Source organism: Bufo gargarizans, chromosome 5 (assembly GCF_014858855.1).
Source record: "Bufo gargarizans isolate SCDJY-AF-19 chromosome 5, ASM1485885v1, whole genome shotgun sequence".
Classification (NCBI taxonomy): domain Eukaryota; kingdom Metazoa; phylum Chordata; class Amphibia; order Anura; family Bufonidae; genus Bufo; species Bufo gargarizans.
The window spans coordinates 196,846,769-196,872,464 of NC_058084.1; the positions used below are offsets into that span (position 1 = coordinate 196,846,769).

Below are 25,696 nucleotides of genomic sequence, written 5' to 3' on the forward strand. Positions count from 1 at the left end.
TAAATAAGAAGCCATGTTGGGTAAAGTTAGATGCGAGAGTTCATGTTGTAGAAGATAGGACATACGAGAGGGTATGGAGATGAAAAAAACAATATGATTAGTATGGAGAAGAAAGGGGACCGGGGGGGAAGGGGTGTTAAGTGAAGTGTCTATATTGAGCCCAAGGGTTCCAGAAGGATTTGTATAAAGAATGACATATTTTCCCAACTAACCACTTCTTCTAATCGGTATAAGGAGTCTAATTTTTCGGTCCATTGTGCTAGGGTTGGAGGTGTACGAACTTTCCATAACGTAGGAATTAAAATTCTAGCTGTGGCAAGAAGCTGTCTCGTTAATACGAGAGTATTTTTAGAGATTTTATCTGGAAAGAGGTGTAGTAAACAAATTTCTGAAATAAGAGGGAGAGTTAGTCCAGTGCTTTGGTTGATTTGTTCTAAAATAGAGGACCAGTATGGTTTAATAAAAGGACAAGACCAGAGTAAATGGAAGGACGTTCCCATACTGTATGTTGGCCGCATCTCCAACAGCAGGGATCGTAATTAGGATTGTATTTATGTAGTAATACTGGGGTAAAGTGCCATCTGACTAATATCTTATAACTATTTTCCTGTATTCTTACACATTTGGAGGCTTGTTTAGGTGCTAAAAAGAGGCACTGAAGTTCCTCAGGTGTGAATTTCCGACCTAAGTCATATTCCCATGCCTGGATGATAGAGTAGTTTAAATCTACTGGTGGTGATAGTAGTTCCTTATTAATGGTTGATAACACCTTTTTAGGTGGTTTCTGTTGAGCGAAGAGGGATTACAATTTCAAAGGTAAGGTAGGGTAAAGAAGGATAGGAAGTGGGATGTCAGCTCTTTTTTAGGTAGTGACGTACCTGTATCTTGTGAGAAGTTGTATAGTTGGGTGTAGTAATTGCTGAATTCTCGTGCTATTTTTTCTGTTTTATGTAGGGAATTGCTGAAGGAGTCTTTAAGAACAGGAGAACCAAATCATATATCTCCAACCTTAATCTGGGCTAGCATAAACCTAGTTGGTTTTTCTCCGTGGGCATAGTGCATATAGGTAGGCTTTAGCCAAGTGCAGATTAAGAGCGTTTTTCAATTCCACCCGTAGAGCTGTTAAAGGGCTTCTGTCACCCTCCAAAAGTCATTTTTGGGCTAATTAAAATCCTTATAGTGCTCTTACCCTTTTCTGTTGTCTAGTTTCTTTGAAAAAACACACTTTTATAATATGTTAATTACGTGGCTACCAGCAAGTTGGGCGGTTACCTGCTGGTAGCCGCCGCATCCTCCTTTATAAAAAACGCCCCCTACTCCTGTTGATTGACAGGGCCAGCGAGCGCTCTCCTCCTCTGGCTGGCCCTGTCTGCGTTCTAAATCTCGCGCCTGTGCTGTACTGGTCTTCAGTCGGCGCAGGCGCACTGAGAGGAGGACGCTCACTCGGCCGCTCCTTCCTCAGTGTGCCTGCGCCGGGTGTAGATGTGACGTCATCGGCGCAGGCGCACTGAGGAAGGAGCAGCCGAGCGAGGTCCTCCTCTCAGTGCGCCTGCGCCGACTGAAGACCGGTACGGCGCAGGTGCGAGATTTAGAACGCAGACAGTGCCAGCTAGAGGAGGACCCAGCTAGAGGAGAGCTCCTGAAGCATTTTCAAGACTTCCGATCCAGCGCCGTCTTCTTCTTTTCCTGCCTGAGGCAGGAGACTGAACGTCATCACTAATGTCACCGCATCCTGCTGGCCTTCCTCGGGACCGTCGCTTGCACACAACTGCACATGCGCCGGGACCGCCGGCGGTCTTCTGAGTGTACAGGCTTCTATGTGAAGCCTATACTGACTCATGTATAGCGCGATGTAACCGCTGTACATGAGTGACAGCACAGCGATCAGCCACAGAGGCACTGTGGATGTCATTAGGGGCACTATGGATGGCACATGGGGGCATTTTGGATGGGACATAGGTGCTTTTGTGGGCAATGTGGATGTCATATGGGGCACTACGGATGGCACTTGGGCACTGTGGATGGCACATGGGAGCACTTTGGTGATACCGTGGAAGTCATTGGGGCACTGTGGATGGCAATGTTGTGGGGAACTGCATATAACATCTAGAATGACCCCTTAACAGTGATATCCACAGTGCTCCCATAACATTGTCACCGCCACGGGGACACTGTGGATGTCACCGCCACGGGGACACTGTGGATGTCACCGCCACGGGGACACTGTGGATGTCACCGCCACGGGGACACTGTGGATGTCACCGCCACGGGGACACTGTGGATGTCACCGCCACGGGGACACTGTGGATGTCACCGCCACGGGGACACTGTGGATGTCACCGCCACGGGGACACTGTGGATGTCACCGCCACGGGGACACTGTGGATGTCACCGCCACGGGGACACTGTGGATGTCACCGCCACGGGGACACTGTGGATGTCACCGCCACGGGGACACTGTGGATGTCACCGCCACGGGGACACTGTGGATGCCACCGCCACGGGGACACTGTGATCGGCCTAGGAATCCATGCCTCAGTCCATGTGTCAGCCACAATTTCCAGTATCACACATATTGACCTAAGATAAACCCTTCAGCAGTCAGGACCAAAAAAGATTAAATTAGGCCTCATGCACAGGACCGTATCCGTTCTGCTTTCTCCAAGTAGCAGATCTGCTAAATAACAATACTGCCTGTGTGAGATGTGCATTTCTTTCCAGAGCCATCGAGTTCTATGGGTTTTAGGTCTGCATTATGAGGACCAGAATAAGACATGTTCTATCTTTTGCTGTACTAATATACAGATGTGGAAAGCACACTGATGAAGTCCATGTGTTTTCCACATACGTATGTCAGTTCTGCAAAAAAACAAATAACATTCTGGTCCTCATAATGCAGATCTAAAACCCATAGAAATCAATGGGACTGCAAAAAAAAATAAATGTGGGTCACACACGGATAGTATCCTTATTTAGCGGATAAATGGATAGTGTGCATAAGGGTTTAGATACACAGCTCAGCAGGCTGTATCATACAAAATAGGATTAGATACACAGCTCAGCAGGCAGGATCATACAAAATGGGATTAGATACACAGCACAGCGGCGGAAAACCCGACTTCTCACAAAAGGTCAGACAGGCCCTCCAGGTGCGATAATAGATCCGCGAAGAAGCCGGTTTTCGAGCTCTGATCATGGTTCTCACCACTGCATCAGAGAAGCCTCTCTTCCTCAGGATGTAGGTCTCAATAGCCACGCCGTTAAACGCAACTGACGTGAATTCTGGTGGAAGAGCGGTCCCTGAGACAGAAGATCCCCTCTGTCGGGAAGAGGCCACAGGAACGTCCGCTAGCAACAACGAGATGCCCCTGGTGCGAAGAAGCGCAATGAGAGGTGCCAAAACCTTGGTGAAAACGCGAGGGGCGGTCGCCAACCCAAAAGGCAGGGCGACGAACTGGTAATGACGACCCCAGATGGCAAAACGCAGAAAGCGATGGTGAGACTTCGCAATCAGGACGTGTAAGTAGGCGTCTTGAATGTCCACAAACGCGAGAAATTCCCCTGGAAGCAGAGAAGCAATAACGGAGCGAAGGGACTCCATGCGAAACTTCCGCACCCTTAGAAACTTGTTCAGAAGCATCAGATCCAGTATCGGGCGCACCGACCCCTCCTTCTTCGGAACGACGAACAGGTTTGAGTAAAAACCTGTTCCTCCGGGGGAACGGGAAAAATGACACCCCGGTCCAGAAGAGAGGAGACCGCCAAAAGGAGGTCCGAGGCCCTGGCTGGATCCCCCGGAACGCGAGACGGGAAAAAGTGTTCCGGCGGGCTGGACGCGAACTCCAATTTGTAACTGGACGTCACAATCTCCAGAGCCCAGGTGTTCTGAACGTGGGCCCTCCAGACCTGCTGAAAGGAAAGCAAACAGCCCCCCACCACGAGAGGTGGGGGTACCCTTTAATGCGGAGGGCTGCTTGGGAGCAGGGGGACGGGTTGACTGTGCCCGTGGTCGCCAAGAGGGCTGGGGTTTGAAGAAAGGCTTCTTGCGGGATTCCTGGGATCCCCCAGCCGACGAAGACGTCCTGGCCGTGGAGAAGCGACGAAAGGACTGGCCCCGGAACCCTGAAGCCAGAGATCTAAAGGGCCGTTTGGATCTGGGTTGAGGCAGATGAGTACTCTTGCCCCCCGTTGCGGCAGAAATGAATTCGTCCAACTGGACTCCAAAGAGTCTAGATCCTTCAAAGGGAAGGTTAGCGAGGGAACGCTTGGAAGAAGCATCAGCATCCCACACCTTCAACCAAACCTTTCTACGCTGAATGACCGAGAGGGCCGAAATACGGGCAAATAGGGAACCGATATCCATTGAAGCCTCACAGAGATATCTAGAAGCCTGAGACATTTGGAGAATAAATTCCAAAGTGTCTGCAGGGGCGCCCTGTTCCGTCAGATCCTGGTGGTGGCGCCGCAACCACGCCGTAAGGGCTCTGGCAACCCAAGCCGACGCAAAAGCCGGTCGCAGGGAAGCATCCGCCAGAGAGAAGATGGACTTGGAAAGTGAATCCAGGCGTCTGTCCACCGCATCCTGCAGGGAGGAACCGTCTAGGACAGGAAGGGCCGTGTTCTTGGCCAACCTGGCCACCGGAGGATCTACCTTAGGGGAAGAAGTCCACTTTTCCACCGAGTCAGAGGGGAAAGGGTAAAGCGTATCCATGCTTGGTGGCCGAAAATTTCTGATTGGGTCGGTCCCAAGCCTTTGATATGACCGCTGTGAATTCCTCATGAACGGGAAACACCGCGGATTCTGGCCTTTTGGGCGGAAAGAGGGAGAACTCCCGACTAGTGGAGGGAGTGGAATCTCCTCGGATATTAAAAGTGTCACGGACAGCCTCCACCAATTCGCCAATTCGGATACCATGGTAGAAAGCTTAGGCAGGGGTTCCCGCTCCTTGGTCTCGTCCGATCCGGACAATTCCCCTTCGGATTTGCGCTCCCCACGAGAGGGAAAATAAGCGCGCGCGCGATTTGAACAAATACCCCGACTCCCCTCACGCGGCGCAGCAGGGGTTAACGAGGCCATGAAGGAGAGGCCTGCCGGCGGGCGCTGTGAGAGCGCAGCAGCCAAGGCCCGAAAGCGCTGAAGCCCACAATTTAAGGGGGAAGAGATGCCAGTACTCCAGTGCCAAAATGAAGAAAGTGCCCCATCAGGATCCTTCTTCAAGCTCACCCAGGTAGCCACAGACAAACAGACACAGAGGGAGGGGGAGGGACTGGGCAATACTTATCTGCTCAGCATGCTCCCTCGATGTCCAGACCAGCAGGGATGCACCTCTTCAGACTTCTGACTCCAATCCAGGAGAACAGTGCTCTGGAGGAGGGTAGGCAGCAGGCGTCCCAGCAGCTGGTGGGATGCCAGAGCTGACATGTTGAGCCTGGATCCACTTTTCTTCTGTGGGGGGATGGGAGGTAGCCAGGACACGTCGAAAGACGGTGGCAGACACTGCACGGGGGCCAGGAAAGCGCAATGCTGACCTGCGTCCCCATCTGAAAACAGAAAAAAATAACAAACAGGAGAAGAATAAGCGTCACCTCCTTGGACACACACTAACCAAAGACTGAAGTCCTCCTGGAGGTGTCTGGGGGTATAGCCCGAGGAAGAGGAGCTTCGTTTTTGCATAGTGTCCCTCCTAGTAATACCTCTAAGCTATACCCATGGTCTGTGTCCCCCAATGGAATGTACGAGAAAAAAACATTGCTGCACATTTATAGTTTGCAAAAGAGCACCTGGATATTCCACAGCAGTACTGTCAAAATATTCTGTGGACAGATGAAACCAAAGTTTAGTTGTTTGGAAGAAACACACAACACTATGTGTGGAGAAAAAGAGGCACATCACACCAACATCAAAACCTCATCCCAACTGTGAAGTATGGTGGTGGGGGCATCATGGTTTGGGGCTGCGTTGCTGCGTCAGGGCTTGGACGGATGGCTATCATTGAAGGAAAAATTAATTCCCAAGTTTATCAAGACATTTTGCAGGAGAACTTAGGGCCATCTGTCCACCAGCTGAACCTCAACAGAAGATGGGTGTTGCAACAGGACAACGACCCAAAGCATAGAAGTCCTGACCTCAACCCAATTGAGATGCTGTGGCATGACCTCAAGAAAGCGATTCACACCAGACATCCCAAGAATATTGCTGAACTGAAACAGTTCTGTAAAGAGGAATGGTCAAGAATTACTCCTGACCGTTGTGCATGTCCGATCTGCAACTACAGGAAACGTTTGGTTGAAGTTATTGCTGCCAAAGGAGGTTCAACCAGTTATTAAATCCAAGGGTTCACATACTTTTTCCACCTGCACTGTGAATGTTTACATGGTGTTTAATAAAAACATGGTAATATTTAATTATTTGTGTGTTATTAGCTTAAACAGACTGTGGTTGTCTATTGTTGTGACTTAGATGAAGATCAGATCACATTTTATGACCAATTTGTGCAGAAATCCATATCATTCCAAAGAGTTCACATACTTTTTCTTGTACTGTATGTATGGCTGGTGAGGGGTGTTAGGAACACAAAAATAATTTTGATTTTGGGCACCGGACAACCTCTAATATACCCATAACAGTGACCGCCCTCAGTTTGCCTTGAAGATGTATGGAGGAAAATGAGAATTGTGGTCTCTGACACCATAGTCTGAGAGACCCAACTATCTTAATGATATGGTGAAGTAGGTAAAGATAGAAGAAAAAGGGGTGAAAGCAGAGGATAGCAAAGATGGAAGCTTAAAGTTGTTGCAAGAAAGCAACGGAGATTTAGGAATTAGAAGGTAGATAAATGATGTGCATTATGGGCAGAGTTTCGGAAACCAAGAAGATCCCTTTAGTCTCTTCCAGTAAAGTTTTAACTTTGGAGAGTTGGATTGTTGTAGGCATGTCCTAAATACTGTAGGAGAACCGCAGCGATGAAGAAGGATGTGGTGTAGGTTGGGATAGCGATTTTATATTTGATAAAGTGGAGAAAGGTTAGTAATGCGGGGAAAGATATCCCAAAGGTAGAATAGAGTGAACTTTGATACTGTTTGGTGTATAAATTGTAGGAACATTTATACCTTGAATGAGTTAACTATAATCTCTCGGTAGTGGGAGGGAGGGTTGGATGGGGATGCGAGGGAGGTGGGGACGCGAGGGAGGGTGGAAGGGTTGACAGCGATATTAAGCTAAATTAAAGGGGGGTTTGAGGGGGGAATGAAAGGGGGGGGGGGTTAGGAGGAATAGGGGAGGGCGAGAGATAATTTACCACCAGTGCTGATGAAATAGAAAATGCATTATAGTCCCAGCGAACACTGGAGCTTTTTAGATGCTGTCAGCAATGAGGTTTTTGGGCATCAGTTTTCCTGCTTTTTTTCTTGGATCTTGTGTTGCGACTCTAGGAAACTTCTTCCCAAGGAGTAGGTGGCATTAAATGGGGTAGATTAGCAAGGCCTGTCACAGTTGACCAGTCGGGAATCTGAAGGTCTGGAAGCTTTAGAGCAGCGTAGACTTCAGGGAGGTCAGACATTGAATGAACCAGGAACCTCTTCCTTTGAAAGGAAAATGTAAGTCCAAAAGGGAATTTTCAGCTGTATTGGAGTTCTTTGGATTTGAGGGCCGCTTTTAGTGGTTTGAGAGTTCTTCTTTTTTGTAGGGTTTGTGGAGATAGATCTTGGAAGATTTGGATTTGTGCACTTTCATATTCAATATGCTCAGTTAGCCTTGTATGTTGCAATATTTCTTCCTTCACTCTGTAATTTAGAAGATGGAAAATTACATCATGTGGCGGTTCAGAGTCTTTGGGTTTTCTCCATAGTGCTCTGAGGGGGTCGCTCTATGACTATGTCTTCTAAGCAGGCATCTTTCAGGATAGATTTAAAGATTGTTATCAGTGTTTCTTGTATGGCTGCAAGAGCTACCGTTTCTGGGAGGCCTTTTATTCGCAAGTTGTTCCTTCGGCCTCTGTTCTCTTGATCTTCCAGAGCATCAAAAGCGGCGTTAAGAAAGTTTTAGCAGGTGGACATACTTTCAGTAACGGCAGTACTGTAGCTACATATAGCCTTTTGTGCATTTTCGAGTTGTTCCACTTGGGTGCCAATATATTTCATTTCTTGTAGGTCCCTTGAAAGAGGGTCGAGCGCTTTGGGCAGTGTTTTTTCCAGGGATTTTTGTAGGAAGGAGCGAGAAATTGGAATAGAATCTTGGTGAGGTGGATTATCTGTCTTGCTGTCTGTATCCTCTCCAGTGTCTACTTGAGCCACAGGTCAGGAGGCTTTGGACGGTGTGTTAGTTTTTTGAGTAGGTGAATTGGAGATTTTCTTTTTTATGCATGTATCCATTTCTCCAAGAAGAAACAGGGAGCAGCGGGGGAGGTGGGGTTTGTGGTCTGGTGCCTCTAGTAATTAGCGTTACAGACCTCTTAACCCCTTAGGGACCCATGACGTACCGGTACGGCATGTTTCCCGAGTCCTTAAGGACCCATGACGTACCGGTACGTCATGAGTTTAAATTGAGATTGTGGCGCCCCAGGGGTTAATCCGCACAGGATGCCGGCTGAAATCATTCAGCCGGCATCCTGTCACAACGCCTGGGGGGGTCATATGACCCCCCCCGTATCGGCGATCGCAGCAAACCGCAGGTCAATTCAGACCTGCGGTTTGTTGCTATTTCTGCTGTTTCTGATCGCCGCGGTCCCTGACCGCGGCGATCAGAAACTTTAGTGTGGCACAAATCTATAGTGATCACCCCCCCTGCACCCCTGCATGATTTTAGCCTAGTGGGAGGTGCAGGGGGGGTCTTGCGGGCGGTGTGGGCGGTGCGGGAGGCGGGCGGTGCGGCAGGCGGGATCGCGATCCCCCGCCCGCCTCCCGCCGAATAATCGTTGGCTTCTAGTGGGTATACCAGGGTGCCAGCACATTGCTGGCACCCTGGTATAAACGGCTGACATCTGTGAATGGATGTCAGCCGTTTAACCCTTTCCATACAGCGGTCCGTACGGACCGCTGTATGGAAAGAGTTAACAGTAAGATGCGGCTCCCTCCCTCTCCCATCGGGGGGCTGCTGTGCCTTTGCAGCCCCCCGATGGGAGAGGGAGAGAGCCCCCAGACAGCCCCCCGAAGCCCCAGTCCTTACCCTTCCCCGTCTGCGAAGTTGTGGCAGACGGGGAAGGTTCCCATGGCAACAGGACGCCTGCTCAGGCGTCCTGCTGTCCATGGTGCTGAACAGATCTGTGCTGAAAGCATAGATCTGTTCAGTGTAAGTAAAATACAGTACAGAAACATATATAGGTTCTGTACTGTATTATGCAGACACCAGACCCACTGGATCTTCAAGAACCAAGTGGGTCTGGGTCAAAAAAAAAGTAAGAAAAAGTGAAAAAAAAGTGAAAATCAAAAAACACATTTATCACTAATTAAAAATGAAAAAAATAAAATTCCCTACACATGTTTGGTATCGCCGCGTCCGTAACGACCTGATCTATAAAACGGTCATGTTACTTTCCCCGCACGGTGAACGCCATAAAAATAAAAAAATAAAAACTATGAGAAAATTTAAATTTTGCCCACCTTACTTCCCAAAAAAGGTAATAAAAGTGATCAAAAAAGTCGCATGTACGCCAAAATAGTGCCAATCAAACCGGCATCTCATCCCGCAAAAAATGAGACCCTACCCAAGATTATCGCCCAAAAACTGAAAAAACTATGGCTCTTAGACTATGGAAACACTAAAACATCATTTTTTTTGTTTCAAAAATTAAATCATTGTGTAAAACTTACATAAATAAAAAAAAGTATACATATTAGGTATCTCCGCGTCCGTATCGACCGGCTCTATAAAAATATCACATGAGTTAACCCCTCAGGTGACCACCGTAAAAAAATAAAAATAAAAACGGTTTAAAAAAAGCAATTTTTTGTCATCTTACGTCACAAAAAGTGCAATAGCAAGCGATCAAAAAGTCATATGCACCCCAAAATAGTGCCAATAAGACAGCCATCTCATCCCGCAAAAAATGAGACCCTACATAAGATAATCGCCCAAAAACTGAAAAAACTATGGCTCTTAGACTATGGAGAAACTAAAACTTTTTTTGTTTTAACAATGAAATCATTGTGTAAAACTTACATAAATAAAAAAAAAGTATACATATTAGGTATCGCCGCGTCCGTGAGAACCTGCTCTATAAAATTACCACATGATCTAACCTTTCAGATGAATGTTGTAAATAAAAAAAAAAAACGGTGCCAAAAAAGCTATTTCTTGTTACCTTGCCGCACAAAAAGTGTAATATAGAGCAACCAAAAATCATATGTACCCTAAACTAGTACAAAGAAAACTGCCACCTTATCCCGTAGTTTCTAAAATGGGGTCACTTTTTTGGAGTTTCTACTCTAGGGGTGCATCAGGGGGGCTTCAAATGGGACATGGTGTAAAAAAACCAGTCCAGCAAAATCTGCCTTCCAAAAACCGTATGGCATTCCTTTCCTTCTGCGCCCTGCCGTGTGCCCGTACAGCAGTTTACGACCACATATGGGGTGTTTCTGTAAACTACAGAATTAGGGCCATAAATAATGAGTTTTGTTTGGCTGTTAACCCTTGCTTTGTTACTTGAAAAAATATATTAAAATGGAAAATCTGCCAAAAAAGTGAAATTTTGAAATTGTATCTCTATTTTCCATTATATCTTGTGCAACACCTAAAGGGTTAACAAAGTTTTTAAAATCAGTTTTGAATACCTTGAGGGGTGTAGTTTCTTAGATGGGGTCACTTTTATGGAGTTTCTACTCTAGGGGTGCATCAGGGGGCTTCAAATGGGACATGGTGTCAAAAAACCAGTCCAGCAAAATTTGGCTTCCAAAAACCAAACGGCACACCTTTCACTCTACGCTCTGCTGTGTGGCCGTACAGTAGTTTACGGCCACATATGGGGTGTTTCTGTAAACGGCAGAGTCAGGGCAATAAAGATACAGCCTTGTTTGGCTGTTAACCCTTGCTTTGTTAGTGGAAAAAATGGGTTAAAATGGAAAATTAGGCAAAAAAATGAAATTCTCAAATTTCATCCCCATTTGCCAATAACTCTTGTGCAACACCTAAAGGGTTAACAAAGTTTGTAAAATCAGTTTTGAATACCTTGAGGGGTGTAGTTTATAGAATGGGGTCATTTTTGGGTGGTTTCTATTATGTAAGCCTCGCAAAGTGACTTCAGAGCTGTAGTGGTCCCTAAAAATTGGGTTTTTGTAAATTTCTGAAAAATTTCAATATTTGCTTCTAAAGTTCTAAACCTTGTAACATCCCCAAAAAATAAAATATCATTCCCAAAATAATTCCAACCTGAAGTAGACATATGGGGAATGTAAAGTCATCACAATTTTTGGGGGTATTACTATGTATTACAGAAGTAGAGAAACTGAAACTTTGAAATTTGCAAATTTTTCCAAATTTTTTGTAAATTAGGTATTTTTTTATGCAAAAAAAATATTTTTTTTACTTCATTTTACCAGTGTCATGAAGTACAATATGTGACGAAAAAACAATCTCAGAATGGCCTGGATAAGTCAAAGTGTTTTAAAGTTATGAGCACTTAAAGGGACACTGGTCAGATTTGCAAAAAATGGCCAAGTCCTTAAGGTGAAATAGGGCTGAGTCCTTAAGGGGTTAAATATGGTATCCAGCCGATAGATGATGGTAAGTATGGCACAGTCTGGCGAGTGGTCTGATAGGCTGCTGCCACCGATCAGGCGACCCTCTGTTCCGGCTTTATGGCGGATGGAAGGTTTTTCGTCCTACCAAAGTAGCAGAGATGGTGTTTCTTAGTTAAACCAGGTCTGTTGTTGGCTTACAACGGAAGGGTTCAGGTTCGCGGGTTGGTTGAAGGAGGGTCAGAGGCCGCGCCAGTAAGGAGGCCACAGTCCCAGAAAAAGTGAATCACCTCCTAGGAGAGATTGGCAGCTCTTGCAGTGTAGATTCAAAGTCCTGAATGTGGAGGGGGAGTCTCCTGAAATAGCTGGCTGATGTTGAAGGGCCGTGTTATGAGCGCAGGACAGGCTGGGATTGACCCGATGAGTGGTGCCAAGTAAGCGGGGGACCTCTTGGTATGGTAGGTCCTGTCTTCTGTGTGCGCAGGCCACCGCTCTTTTACTCCGATTCTCGGTGTTCTCGTGCCCCGAAAATCGAGGCCAGAGATTAGTAGGCCTCACTAGGCCTCGGCCTTTACTTGGGTGCCGGAGGTCAGTTGAGCCTCGGAGAAGTCTAATTTTATAGCGGATGATACGCTGAACCTAATGGTAGGTAGGCTGGGTTCAAAGTATGTCTGGATCGGCTCTGATGGCACTTGATGAGCTCCGTTGTCAGAGAGCTCACCAGGGAGTCGTCCTCTCCACTGGCCGCAAGCCACGCCCCCCCGCCGGAATTTCTTTGCTCTTAAGACAGATAGTGATGCATTTATAAAGTAGTTATCACTTTACATTCCCCACATGTCTACTTTATGTTGGCATCATTTTGTAGTGGTCATTTTATTTTTTTAGGATGTTAGAAGGCTTAGAAGTTTAGAAGCACATTTTTTAAGTTTTAAGAAATATTCCAAAACCCACTTTTTGACCATTTCAGTTATGAAGTCACTTTGTGGGGCTTACACAGTAGAAATCACCCATAAATGATCACATTTTAGAAATAACACCCCTCAAGTTATTCAAAACTGATTTTACAAATGGAGGGGAAATTTGTAGGTGCCATGAAGAGACCCTGGGGTAACCCTAGAAAGAAAACCCCAAAAGCCTCCCATTTTGGAAAGTACCCCCCTCAAGGAATAAATCTATTGGTTATGTGAATGCTTTGACCCAATAAGCGTTTCATAGAATTTAGAAACACATGGCTGTGAAAATGAAAAATTTCACTTTGATTTCCAATATAAAGTTGCTTTAGCCCCAAATTTTTCATTTTTGAAAAAAAAAATGAAAAAATGTATGTACCCCAAAATGTATTAGTTATGCATTTTTTCCTGAATACGGCAACACCTCATACGTGGTTAGAAACCGCTGTTTGGGGGCATGTCAGCATTCAGAAGGGTAAAAGCAGCATCAGGATTTTCTAATATGTAATTTCCTAATATTAGTTTAGGGCCCATAATATTTGTATGTTTTCACCAATGTAGCTGTTTGGGGGGTTGTTTTTTGCAGGATAGCCCGTAGTTTCATTGGTATCATTTTGGGGTACATATGTCTTTTTGATCACTTTTTAGGCCCCCTGCACACGATCAGGATTGTGTGCGGATTTTGCGTGCGGAAAATCCGCACCGTAGTCATGTACATTGTATTCTATGAGAATTTGAAATTCTCAATGCACACGATGTGGATTTTTTCCTGACTGGATTTTCTTCATTCACTTAGTGAAATCCGCATGCCGAAAATCCGCATGCAAATCCGCACCAATTAATGTGGATTGATCGCACAGATTTGCCTGCGAACACCTGCGGATTCTCCGCACATGAATCCTGAACATGTGCATGTACCCTTATACTACCGGTATTTTTTTGTGGAGGTGAAGTGGACAAAAATGGCAATTCTGTCAGTGTTTTTTATTTTTATGGTGTTCCTCTTGTGGTAAATATTATATGATTATTTTGTTCTGTGGGTTGATATGGTTATGGCGATACCAAATTGATGTAGTTTTTTATGTTTTAAAAATTTTTTAGCTATAAAATCACTTTTCTGTTAAAAATAAATAATATTTTGCATCACCATATACTAAAGTCTATAACTTTTTATTTTTTCACCAACGTAGATGTTTGGGGGCTTGTTTTTTGCGTGATGGGCTGTAGTTTTTATTGGTATCATTTTGGGGTACATATGTTTTTTGATCACTTGTGGTTTATTTTTTTGTGGACGTGAGGTGAAAAAAACAGCAATTTTGTCATTTTTTCTGCATTCTTTTTTACAGATACTTTCATAGATCAGGTTGTTACGGACACGGCGATACCAATTATGTGTAGTTTTTTTATTTAATTTTTTTAATGACAAAAATGAACTGATATGAGAAGACCATTTTTATTTAAAAAAGAAATCCAAATTTAATTTTTTTTTTACACTTTAATTTATTTATCAAGACCCATCTGGATTTTGAAGATCCAGTGGGCCTGATGGCTATATATAATCAGTGCTACACTTGCACTAAGGCTGATCAGACCCTCAGGGGGGGGCTGGGTGCAATGGCCACATGTGGGGGTCACTTAAATGTATCTGGGGCTCTGGGGGGAAGGTGGCAGTCATGCCCGATTTCCGGCTTTGATCGGAAAACCAGAATTTTTCTCAATGAAGCACTCCGATTGGTTAGTCTGCAATCAGAGCGCTTGCCAGCAAGGAACCACTCTGATTGGTCCCTTGCCAGCTTCCCCGGTGTCTCTTCTCTCCAGGAGAGCGGAGACTCTGGGGCTGTGACACGTCCAAATGTGTGAAAGGGTAAATATACAGTACAAAGCACCCTTTGCAGGTGCAGAAGGTTTACCATAGGTGAACCTTTGTATTCAATCTGCATTGTACAGAACTGATTGGATACTTCACATCAAATGTAAATGAATCGGCACATTTCTACCTCTATTAGCTACAAAACGGTCACTTAGTAGCTGCTGCTTTTCTAAAAGGACTACCTTCCAACACTGGTGTCTTGCATAGTAATCTCCTTGAGAGATCCATTCCTCTTTAGTTGATGCTTTCACGAACATGTTATCATCCAGATCTGGGTGAAAAAGAGATATAAGATCACTACTACAATAAGGATTGGTGATTTTCTTATTATTTATTGCTCTTCTCCTGCATTTTAAGGTACACAATGAAAGCCTATTTTCACATCTGTGCCATCTGTATAAATAAGAAAATCTATAGAGAGCGTGTACCTACTATTTAACTGTAACGTCTGAAAAAAAAGGAAGAGAAAGCTTCTGGCCTTCTGTAACGAAATGTTACGGCTCATTCACACGACCAGATCAGTTTTTGCATATCGGCAAAACACGGATGCCGGCAGTGTGCCTTTCGCGGAATGGAACATCTGTCTCTGTGATAGAAATGCCTATTAGTGTCCACAAATGCCTACAAGAATAGGACATGTTCTATCTTTTTAGCGAGGCCACAGAATGGATATATGGATGCAGACAGCACACAATGTGCTGCCAGCAAATTTGCAGCCCCATTGAAATTAATAGGTCTGTATCCAATATGTAAAATTGCAGAACGGATGCAGACAGATAAATATGGTCGTGTGAGTGGGCCCCTTAATGAAATAAAAATGGATTCCAAAGCAATTATTACACATCTCTTTATCTACGAAGCATAATAAACAATATCTGCATTACCTTTATTTTTATCTGTGTGGACCTTGTTAACTAATTTCCGTTTTTCAAAGTACTCGAATGCTGGTGCTCGCTTCTCGTGGTTCTCATCAAATATCCACAGGTTTACCCTGGCTCTAGTTATAGCTGTGTACAGTTGTTTCAGTTCTCCATTTAGCATCTTGGTTAGAAGAAGGAAATGTCCGTTACCATGTGCAATGAAAAATAAATAAGAAAATTACAAAACAAAATGGAAATGTAAAAACAGAGGGGAATTAGAAAGCATTACAAAGGCAATATTAAAATTACTGTCAACTTAACTGATCACAAATTATGCAAATCAAGATTTTCCCTTTTCATTAAACTGCATGAACCTATAGGCTGCTGAGCGATCAACAAAAACAAACCCTTTACTAACGACATGAATACTGAGCATTTATTTACTAGTAAAGAAAACCTGCTCCTCAGCATCAAGTCCTAAAGCCTGCAGTGAGGAGCGGGTGTCAGAGCATGTGCAACAGGATGAGTTTTTTTTTTTTTTTTTTTTTTAACCCCATAGTTTTGTTTTGTTTTTTAACACAGTATCTAGTTTTTTTTTAACGGCTGTTAGACAAGTGCACTGCTGTTTAACCTCTTCAGGACCCTGCCATTTTCACCTTAAAGGGTTTCTATCATCAGAAATTCTGTTATGTAGCTGACTGATATTAACGATGCGATAAGGTCAGCAGTACATAAAAGTGTTCTTTCTACTTTGGTCCCTGACGCCGTTCTCCTAAAAAACACACTTTTAAAATATGCTAATGAGCCTCTAGGTGCTATGAGGGCGTTGATTCAGCACCTAGAGGCTCGGTCAACTAACCATTTATCCCGCCCAGGTCCTCCGTTTAGCCCATCCCGCTCCTCTTGACTGACGTCCGAGTTAGCTGGATCACTGAAGAAATCCCGCACCGTCCACTTCTGTATACGGCGCAGTGAGTGAAGGACATGCTCTTGGTGCCGGCTTCCTCACTGTGACATAGTCGGCGCAAGCGCATTGAGGAAGTCGGCACCAGGAGCGCATCCTTCACTCACTGCGCCAAATACAGAAGTGGACGGCGCAGGTGCAGGATTTCTTCAGCGATCCAGCTAACTCGGACGTCACTCAAGGAGCGGGGCGGGCTAAACAGAGGACCTGGGCGGGATAAATGGTTAGTATACCGAGCCTCTAGAATCAACGCCCTCATAGCACCTAAAGGTTCATTAGCATATTTTAAAAGTGTGGTTTTTAGGAGAACGGTGTCAAGGACAAAAGTAGAAAGAACACTTTAATGTACTGCTGACACTAGCACATCACTAATGTCAGTCAGCTACATAACATAATTTCTGATGATAGAAACCTTTTAAGGATCAGGCTATTTTTTGCAAATCTGACATGTGTCACTTTATATGGTGATAACTTTAACTTTAAAACGCTTTTACTTACCCAGGCCGTCCAAAAAAAGATTCTATTATTTATAAAAATTCAAAATTTAACCAAAATTTGGAAAAAATTTGCAAAATTTCCACATTTTAATTTCTCTACTTTTATAATAGATAGTAATACCTCCAAAAATAGTTATTACTTTACATTCACAATATGTCAACTTCATGTTTGGATTATTTTGCGAATGCCATTTTATTTTTGGGGACGTTAGAAGACTTAGAAGTAAATCTTGAAATTTTGCAGAAAATTTCCAAAACCCACTTTTTAACTTCTTAAGACATGGACATATTTCACCTTAGGACCAGACCATTTTTTTTTTGCAAATCTGACCAGTGTCACTTTATGAGTGAACTTTGAAACGCTTTTACTTATCCAGGCCATTCTGAGATCGTTTTTTCGTCACATATTGTACTTTATGACACTGGTAAGAGTAAAAAAAAATCATTTTTATTTATATAAAAAAAATACCAAATTTAGCAAAAAATTAGAAAAATTTGCTAATTTCCAAGTTTCATTTTCTCTACTTCTAAAATACATAGCAATACCTCCAAAAATAGTTATTAATTTACATTCCCCATATGTCTACTTTATGTTTGGATCATTTTGGAAATGCCATTTATTTTTTGGGGGTGTTACAAAGTTTAGAAGCAAATCTTGAAATTTTTCAGAAAATTTCTAAATCCCATTTTTTCAGGACCAGTTCAGGTCCGAAATCACTATGTGAGGCTTACATAATAGAAACCACCCAAAAATAACTCAATTTTACAAACTACACCCCTCAAGGTATTCAAAACTGATTTTACAAACTTTGTAGGTGTTCCACAAGAATTAATGGAAAATAGAGATAAAATTAAAAAGTTTCACTTTTTTGGCAGATTTTCCATTTGAATAATTTTTTTTCCAGTTACAAAGCAAGGGTTAACAGCCAGACAAAACTCAATATTTATGGCTCTGATTCTGTAGTTTACAGAAACAGACCCATATGTGGTCGTAAACTGCAGAAGGAAAGGAATGCCATACGGTTTTTGGAAGACAGATTTTGCTGGACTGTTTTTTTTTTTACACCATATCCCAGTTGAAGCCCCCCTGATGCACCCCTAGAGTAGAAACTCCAAAAAAGTGACCCCATTTTGGAAACTACGGGATAGGGTGGCAGTTTTGTTGGTACTATTTTAGGGTACATATGATTTTCGGTTGCTCTATATTACACTTTTTTTGAGGCAAGGTAACAAGAAATAGCTGTTTTGGCACAGTTTTTATTTTTTGTTATTTACAACATTCATCTGACAGGTTAGATCATGTGCTATTTTTATAGACCAGGTAATTACAGACGCAGCGATACCTAATGTCAACTTTTTTTAATGTAAGTTTTACACAATTATTTCATTTTTAAAACAAAAAAATAAATCATGTTTTAGTGTCTCTATAGTCCGAGAGCCATAGTTTTTTCAGTTTTTGGGCAATTATCTTGGGTAGGATATGATTTTTGCGGGATGAGAACACGGTTTGATTGGCACTATTTTGGGGTGCGTATGACTTTTTGATCGCTTGCTATTACACTTTTTGTGATGTAAGGTGACAAAAAATAGCTTTTTTTACACTTTTTTTCAACGGTATCCAAATGAGGAGTTAGGTCATGTGATATTTTTATAGAGCAGGTGTACTGTACTGTATTTTCACTTTACAAAGTCTGATCAGCACCATGGACAGCCAGAAGCCTGTGAAGCTGTTCAGTTGCCATGGTAACCATCACTCGCTGCCACAACAGAGCAGCAGGTGATGGGGAGCCCCCCCCCCCCTGTTATCCCGTGAAGAATCGGGCGGCTGAAACAGCACAGCAGCCCCCGATGGGAGAGGGAGGGAGCTCCCTCCCCGTTTACCTCTTCCATACAGCGGTCCCTACGGGCCACGGCATGGAAGGGGTTAAACGGCTGACATCACAGCACAGATGTCAGCCGTTTCAAGCAGAGTGTCAGCAATGTAGCAGGGTAGTTAAAAATGAAAATGTAGGCAATTTTGAAGTTTCTGATCCCCGCGGATCAGAAACTACTGACAGCGCTGCAAACCACAGGTCTGAATTGACCTGCGGTTTGCAGCGATCGCTGATACGGGGGGTCAGAGAACCCCTATCGGCATTGTCCCAGGGTGCCTGCTGATTGATTTCAGCAGGCACCCAGTTCCGATCACCGCCTACACGTCCTGCGGGACATCATGACGTACCGGTACGTACCAACAGGTTAAGGACCAATTCAGGTCTGAAGTCACTTTGTCAGGCTTACATAATAGAAACCACCCAAAAATGACCCCTTTTTTGAAACTACACCCCTCAAGGTATTCAAAACTGATTTTACAAATTTCGTTTACTCTTTAGATGAAATTTCACTTTTTTGCCAGATTTTCCATTTTAATCAATTTTTACCAGTTACAAAGCAAGGGTTAACAGTCAAACTAAATTTTATATTTATGGCCGTATTTCTGTAGTTTACAGAAACACCCTTTATGTGGTCGTAAACTGCTGTGCGGGCACACGGCAGGGCGCAGAAGGAAAGGAACACCATACGATTTTTGGAAGGCAGATTTTGCTGGACTGTTTTTTTTACACCATGTCCCATTTGAAGCCCCTCTAGAGCTCTAGAGTAACAACTCCCAAAAAAATTACCCTATTTTGGAAACTACGGTATAAGGTGGCAGTTTTATTGGTACTATATTAGGGTACATATGATTTTTAGTTGCTCTATATTACACTTTTTGTCAGGCAAGGTAACTATCTAAGAAATAGCTGTTTTGGCACTGTTTTCATTTTTTGTTATTTACAACATTAATCTGACAGGTTAGATCATGTGGTATTTTTATAGAGCAGGTTGTTACGGACGAGACAATACCCAAAAAATGTTGGGGTTGTTTGTTTCAGTTTTACATAACAAAGCATTTTTGAAAACAAATTTTTTTTGTGTCTCCACATTCTGAATGCCGTAGTTTTTTTTTTTTTTTTGGGTGACTGTCTTGTGTAGGGGCTCATTTTTTTTCAGGAGGAGATGACGGTCTGATTGGATTGGTACTATTATAGGGTGCATATGACTTTTTGATCGCTTGCTATTACACTTTTTGTGATGTAAGGTGACCAAAAAATGGCTCTTTTTACAAGTTTTTATTTTTTCCACTGTATTCACCTGAGGGGTTAAGGTCATGTGATATTTTTATACAGCAGGTTATTACGGATGCGGGGAAACCCAATATGTCTACTTTTTTTTATGTATGTAAGTTTTACACAATGATTTCATTTTTGAAAAAATAAATCATGTTTTAGTGTCTCCATAGTATGAGAGCCATAGCTTTTTCAGTTTTGGGGCGATTGTCTTAGGTAGGGTATGATTTTTGCAGGATGGGATTACTGTTTGATTGGCACTATTTTGGGGTGCATATGACTTTTGGGGTGACATACGGACTCGGCGATATTTTTTCTTTTAAAAATTTCCCTTTATTTTGGCAAAAGGATATTTTTTTTTTTACTTGGAAATTAAAATTATTTTTTGGGAAAACTAAATTTTTTTTACTTTTTTTTTCGTCCCACTCCCAACTTTTGGGAGTCTGATCCCCTTTACAATGCATGGCAATACTTCTTTATTGTCATGCATTGGCTGTAAGTGTATTACATAGTGTAATACACTTACAGCTTCCTGCCTGTGAGATCCAGGGGGCTGGATCTCACAGGCTCTCCCGGAAGGCAGCCACGACGCCTAAGGAAGACATAGGGCTGGCTTCCATGCCCTCACAGCAGCACGGGGACCCGATGGAAGCTCTGATACCCGTGAGGACATCGCATGTGCCGCGGCACATCAAGGGTTAATGCGCAGACATCGGTGATTTCACTGATGCTGGCGCATGCAGCAGGATTCCGGCTCGCGGATCAGGCGTGTGTATCTCCTGCACCCGCCCAATCACAGCGCCGTACATGTACTGCGTTGGTCCTCAAGTCACGGACATCTGCGCCGTACATGTACGGCGCGGGTCCTCTATGGGTTAAATGGCAGTTAAAAATGGTTCATCATTCATTTAAGTGTTGTCCGTTTGGATTTGAAAATGGCCAAAAATAGGATATGTCCTATTTTTTTACAGTTGCTACTCACTGGCCTCAAAAAAATGTCCATGTAAATAGCCCCATAGACATTAATTGCTTCTAAAGATGGCCGTTACAAAATGTTTAGCAGCCATAACTGTTTAGTTTTCTCATTGATATGGCAGTATAAGCCCTAGTTTTATGCAACAGATAATGTATATTTTTGTGCTGTTTGAGGGTAAATATAAATTAATATTAAATACCATTTATATGACTTTTTGTTGCATTGTAAATATAGAAAAGGCAGCCTTTTTTTTTTTACTTCATTGTTTACACAGTAAATTCTTTATTTCACACTGAAAAACCTGTTAAATGAATTTCTCAGATTATTTTGGCCATGTGGGTACCTAAGTGTTTTTTTGCTTTTACATACAGTATGCCCAATAAAAGATATTTTATACAAAATATTTGCTTTCTTTTATGTGTGCTTTTTAAAAATTTTGTATTACTTTTTTTAATCTCACTAAAATCAGGGGGCAAGAAAGTGGGCCATTCTTAATACTGGGGGGGCACAATGGGGACATTATATATAGAGGGTACTACAGGGGTTGAGAATGTGAACTAAAAAACGAAATTCATCTGTTTTTAAGGAGTTTGTTCCACAAAAATCTATTCTACAGTTTTTAAGCCAGCACCTGAATCTGAATACTTTTGTAATTGCATGTCATTAAAAAATTTTGTATAGCCACTGAGTTTTTCAATAAAATGTTTATCTATAGCTCCACCTGCTCTTTTTCTATTTCTTTGCCCTGCTCACTGAGAAGGCCGCACATGCTCAGTTTCATCCTTCAACTGCCTCCACACTGTGATAGGGAGAGCTGAGACACGCCTCCTGAGCTACAGAAGAAAGACACTCCCCTTGATCTGCCAACTGGATCCATGTGAGGTGCATGGCTGGTTCTAGCTTTGAGAGACTATCATGTCCTATAAGATGTCTACTTTTCATTTTTTACATTAATCATGAGATAAGCCCTTTAATGGCCGTTACCAACTGATGCTAAAAATGAACAGACGGACAGAAAACGGATGCACAAATGGTTAAAAAATGGGCATGAAAGAGAGGGTGTCCTTTTTTAACAGCTGTTTTCTATCACGGTTGTGTGAATGTAGCCTGAATGTAGAGATAAAAACTGAAAACATTTGCTGGTTATTAGGGGATAAATATTTGCCAATTTAGGCTAGTTTCACACTAGAGATAAGAGATCTGGGAGGGAACAGCCTTCCCTGCCAGAGCTTCTGGATCCAGCATTGCCGGACGTGACATGAATGCTTGCCGGCTCCATTAGCTATAATGTGGACCAGCGGAGATCCAGCCAGAACCTGGCAAATATGCCAAGATTCGGCAGACAAAAAACGCTGCACAATCTTACTGCTAGTGTGAAACTAGCCCTTTTGTCTTTGAACCAAACCTATTTTAGTCTTTTAGGATGAGGGAATGTATTTTTAGTTTTTCCATTCCATTCCAAGGTCTATAACCTTTTAATTTCAATGTAGCTGGGCTTATTTTTTTCCTGGATTTGCAGTTTTCATTTACACCATTTTGGCATTTCTGGGGGAAATAGAAAAAAATTGCTTGACACTAGTGTACGGCAGGCACATTCTGCTTCAATTACACTAGGCTAAATTTTGCAACTTCCCTACCCTGGGACTTTTAATGTAAACAAATCAATAAAGATTTTTCTTAATTTTCTTTTTACCATTTCTCCTTGGCAGTAATTTCATATAGATTGGGAACGCCTAATACCCTATTTTTTGGTCGTGAAAACCCCCCAGCAATTCCGCATGTTACTTTTAGTTCAGGATTCATGTGCGGAGGCAAATCTGTGCGGTCAATCCGCATCAATTGGTGCAGATTTTCTGCATGCAGATTTTACTAAGTGAAGAAAATCCGGTCAGGAAAAATAAAATAAATTGACATGCTGTGGATTTTAAAATCCGCACTGCAGGTCAAAATCCGTGTGGAAAAAACCTGCATCGTGTGCATTGAGAATTTCAAATTCTCAGAGAATCCAATGTACACTTGAGAAGCAGACTGATCATCTGCATAAAATATCCACATCCCACAGACGACATTGTGGATGTGTAACATTGTTGAAATATGGCAACTTGTCCAAAAAAGGAGCAGAACATATGGCCTCTTTCACACTTGCGTTGTCCGGATCCAGCGTGTACTCCATTTGCCGGAATTACACGCCGGATCCGGAAAAACGCAAGTGTACTGAAAGCATTTGAAGATGGATCCGTCTTCAAAATGCTTTCAGTGTTACTATGGCAGCCAGGACGCTATTAAAGTCCTGGTTGCCATAGTAGGAGCGGGGGAGCGGTATACTTACAGTCCGCGCGGCTCCCGGGGCGCTCCAGAGTGACGTCAGAGCGCCCCATGCGCATAAATGACGTGCCATGCGATCACGTCATCCATGCGCGTGGGGCGCCCCGACGTCACTCTGGAGCTCCCCGGGAGCCGCACGGACGGTAAGTATGCTGCTCCCCAGCTACACTTTACCATGGCTGCCAGGACTTTAGCATCCCGGCAGCCATGGTAACCATTCAGAAAAAGCTAAACGTCGGATCCGGCAATGCGCCGAAACGACGTTTAGCTTAAGGCCGGATCCGGATCAATGCCTTCAATGGGCATTAATTCCGGATCCGGCCTTGCGGCAAGTCTTCATGGTTTTTGGCCGGAGCAAAAAGCGCAGCATGCTGCGGTATTTTCTCCGGCCAAAAAACGTTCCGTTCCGGAACTGAAGACATCCTGATGCATCCTGAACAGATTTCACGCCATTCAGAATGCATTAGGATAAAACTGATCAGGATTCTTCCGGCATAGAGCCCCGACGACGGAACTCTATGCCGGAAGAAAAGAACGCAGGTGTGAAAGAGCCCTTATTGTACTTCAGTATGACTACAATGATACCAAATTTACACATGGTATCATTGTTTTACTACTTCTGCACAATAAACTTTAAAAAAATGTTTTCATTTTGCCATATTCTGTGAGCTGTAACTCAGACTATGGTGTCCGTGTATGAGGGTCCATTGTTTGTGAGAACTCTAGTCATTTTTATTGCTACCATTTTTTCAGAAATGCAAAGTTTTGACCACTTTTATTTGCATTTTTTGGGGAGGCCGTTACCATGTAGGGAGTTTTTTCTTGAAAATTTAATCCCATCCTTACTTATATAATACACTACGCCACTTAGATGATGCATTGTATTATGTCTTTCTGTCAGTTACTTATAACCTGCCTCTGATGACTGCCTGGTAGGCTCTCAAATTTGGCAGACTCAGAGGCCACTGTTAGGCCTCCTGGCAACCATTAATACACCGCAAGTGCCTTGCAGGGGTGCCGATGCTGTGACAAATGCAGCCCATTTCCTCTGTCTAACAGTTTAGATACCTCAGTTACTACTGACTGTGGCATATACTGGTTAATTGGCTAGCTATGGTTCCAGATATTGTAATGGTAGCCCAGCTGTAAACGACTGATCTGTCCAACTTTAGTCGATCATATCTCAGCAGAGATGTAAGATATCAAAAGGGTATCAGTGGAATAAATTATTTTTAAAATGGACAGATTGGTTTAGAAAATACAAAATAAAAGAGATATTACCCACCTTCGATACCCCACTAACACTTCAACACTAACCAGGTCACTGAGACACACAAGAAATGGCAACAAAGGTAGGCAACCACTGGCTGAGCAAGTATTTTTTGCCATTTCCTGTGTGTCAAGCCAGGACCAAAAAGCATAAACTAGCGAGAACTTTGTAAATGTCATAACACCAGCAGTAGGGGACAGGTGAATAATGCTTCATTAAAAAATAAAATAAAAATTCTTCCACTTAAAAAAAAATTCTTCCTAAGGAAAACCCCCTTAATAATGAATGATAGGGGTAGATGCTGTAATGGACACATGGGAACTCCATTACAATCACTCCTCAATGGACTTCCCATTTTCCTAGTCTTAGGCCGAATGCACAGGGCCGCTAGCGGTCCGTGGTAACACGGGCTGGATTCCTGCTGAGAGCAGGAGCGCACGGCGTCATTGGTTGCTATAACGCCATGCACTTCCTGCTGCCGTCGCAGTACAGTAATACACTGGTATAGATCATACCAGTGTATCACTGTAGTGCGGCGGCAGCAGGAACCGCACAGCGTCATAGCAACCAATGACGCCGTGCACTCCTGCTCTCAGCAGGAATCCAGCCTCTGTTACCACGGACCGCTCACGGCCGTGTGCATTTGGCCTTATTCCATATTATACATAGGGGGAAGGAGAGAGGCACTTGTTACTGGCACATGGAAGGGTGGGGGGGGGGGGCACTTGTAACTGGCATATGGGGGGGGGGGAGGCACTTGTTACTGGCACATGGGGGGAGAGACACTTGTTACTGGCACATGGGGTGGAGAGAAGCACTTGTTACTGGCATATGGGGGGGAGGCACTTGTTACTGGAATATGGGGGGGGGGGGGAGAGGCACTTGTTACTTGCACATGGGGAGAGGCACTTGTTACTGGCACATGGGGGGAGAGGCACTTGTTACTGGCACACGGGGGGAAGAGAGGCACTTGTTACTGGCACATGGGGGGCATGGAGAGGCACTTGTTACTAGCACATGATTGGGGGGTATCTTTTGGAGGCACTTGTTACTGGCACATTATTATGGGGCACTATAGAGGCTTCTACTGAGGCCACAAAGAAGAGGCATTTTATATGGAGGGCTCTGTGTGGTATTAGTATTATCAGGGGTATTATCTGTTTCTGCA

The 25,696-nt window shown here is 43.5% G+C and overlaps 1 protein-coding gene across 2 annotated transcripts in view; it reads right to left on the reverse strand.

The window, feature by feature from the left end:
* Positions 1-25,696, reverse strand: part of TRANK1 (tetratricopeptide repeat and ankyrin repeat containing 1) — a 183,865-nt gene that overhangs the window by 35,279 nt on the left and 122,890 nt on the right. For both annotated transcript variants that reach the window (XM_044292742.1, XM_044292743.1), the window contains 2 exons: positions 15,375-15,531; positions 14,673-14,761 (listed from right to left, as the gene is read on the reverse strand). In XM_044292742.1, the coding sequence (XP_044148677.1) occupies positions 14,673-14,761; positions 15,375-15,531 (246 nt within the window). The remainder of the gene's footprint in view (positions 1-14,672; positions 14,762-15,374; positions 15,532-25,696) is intronic.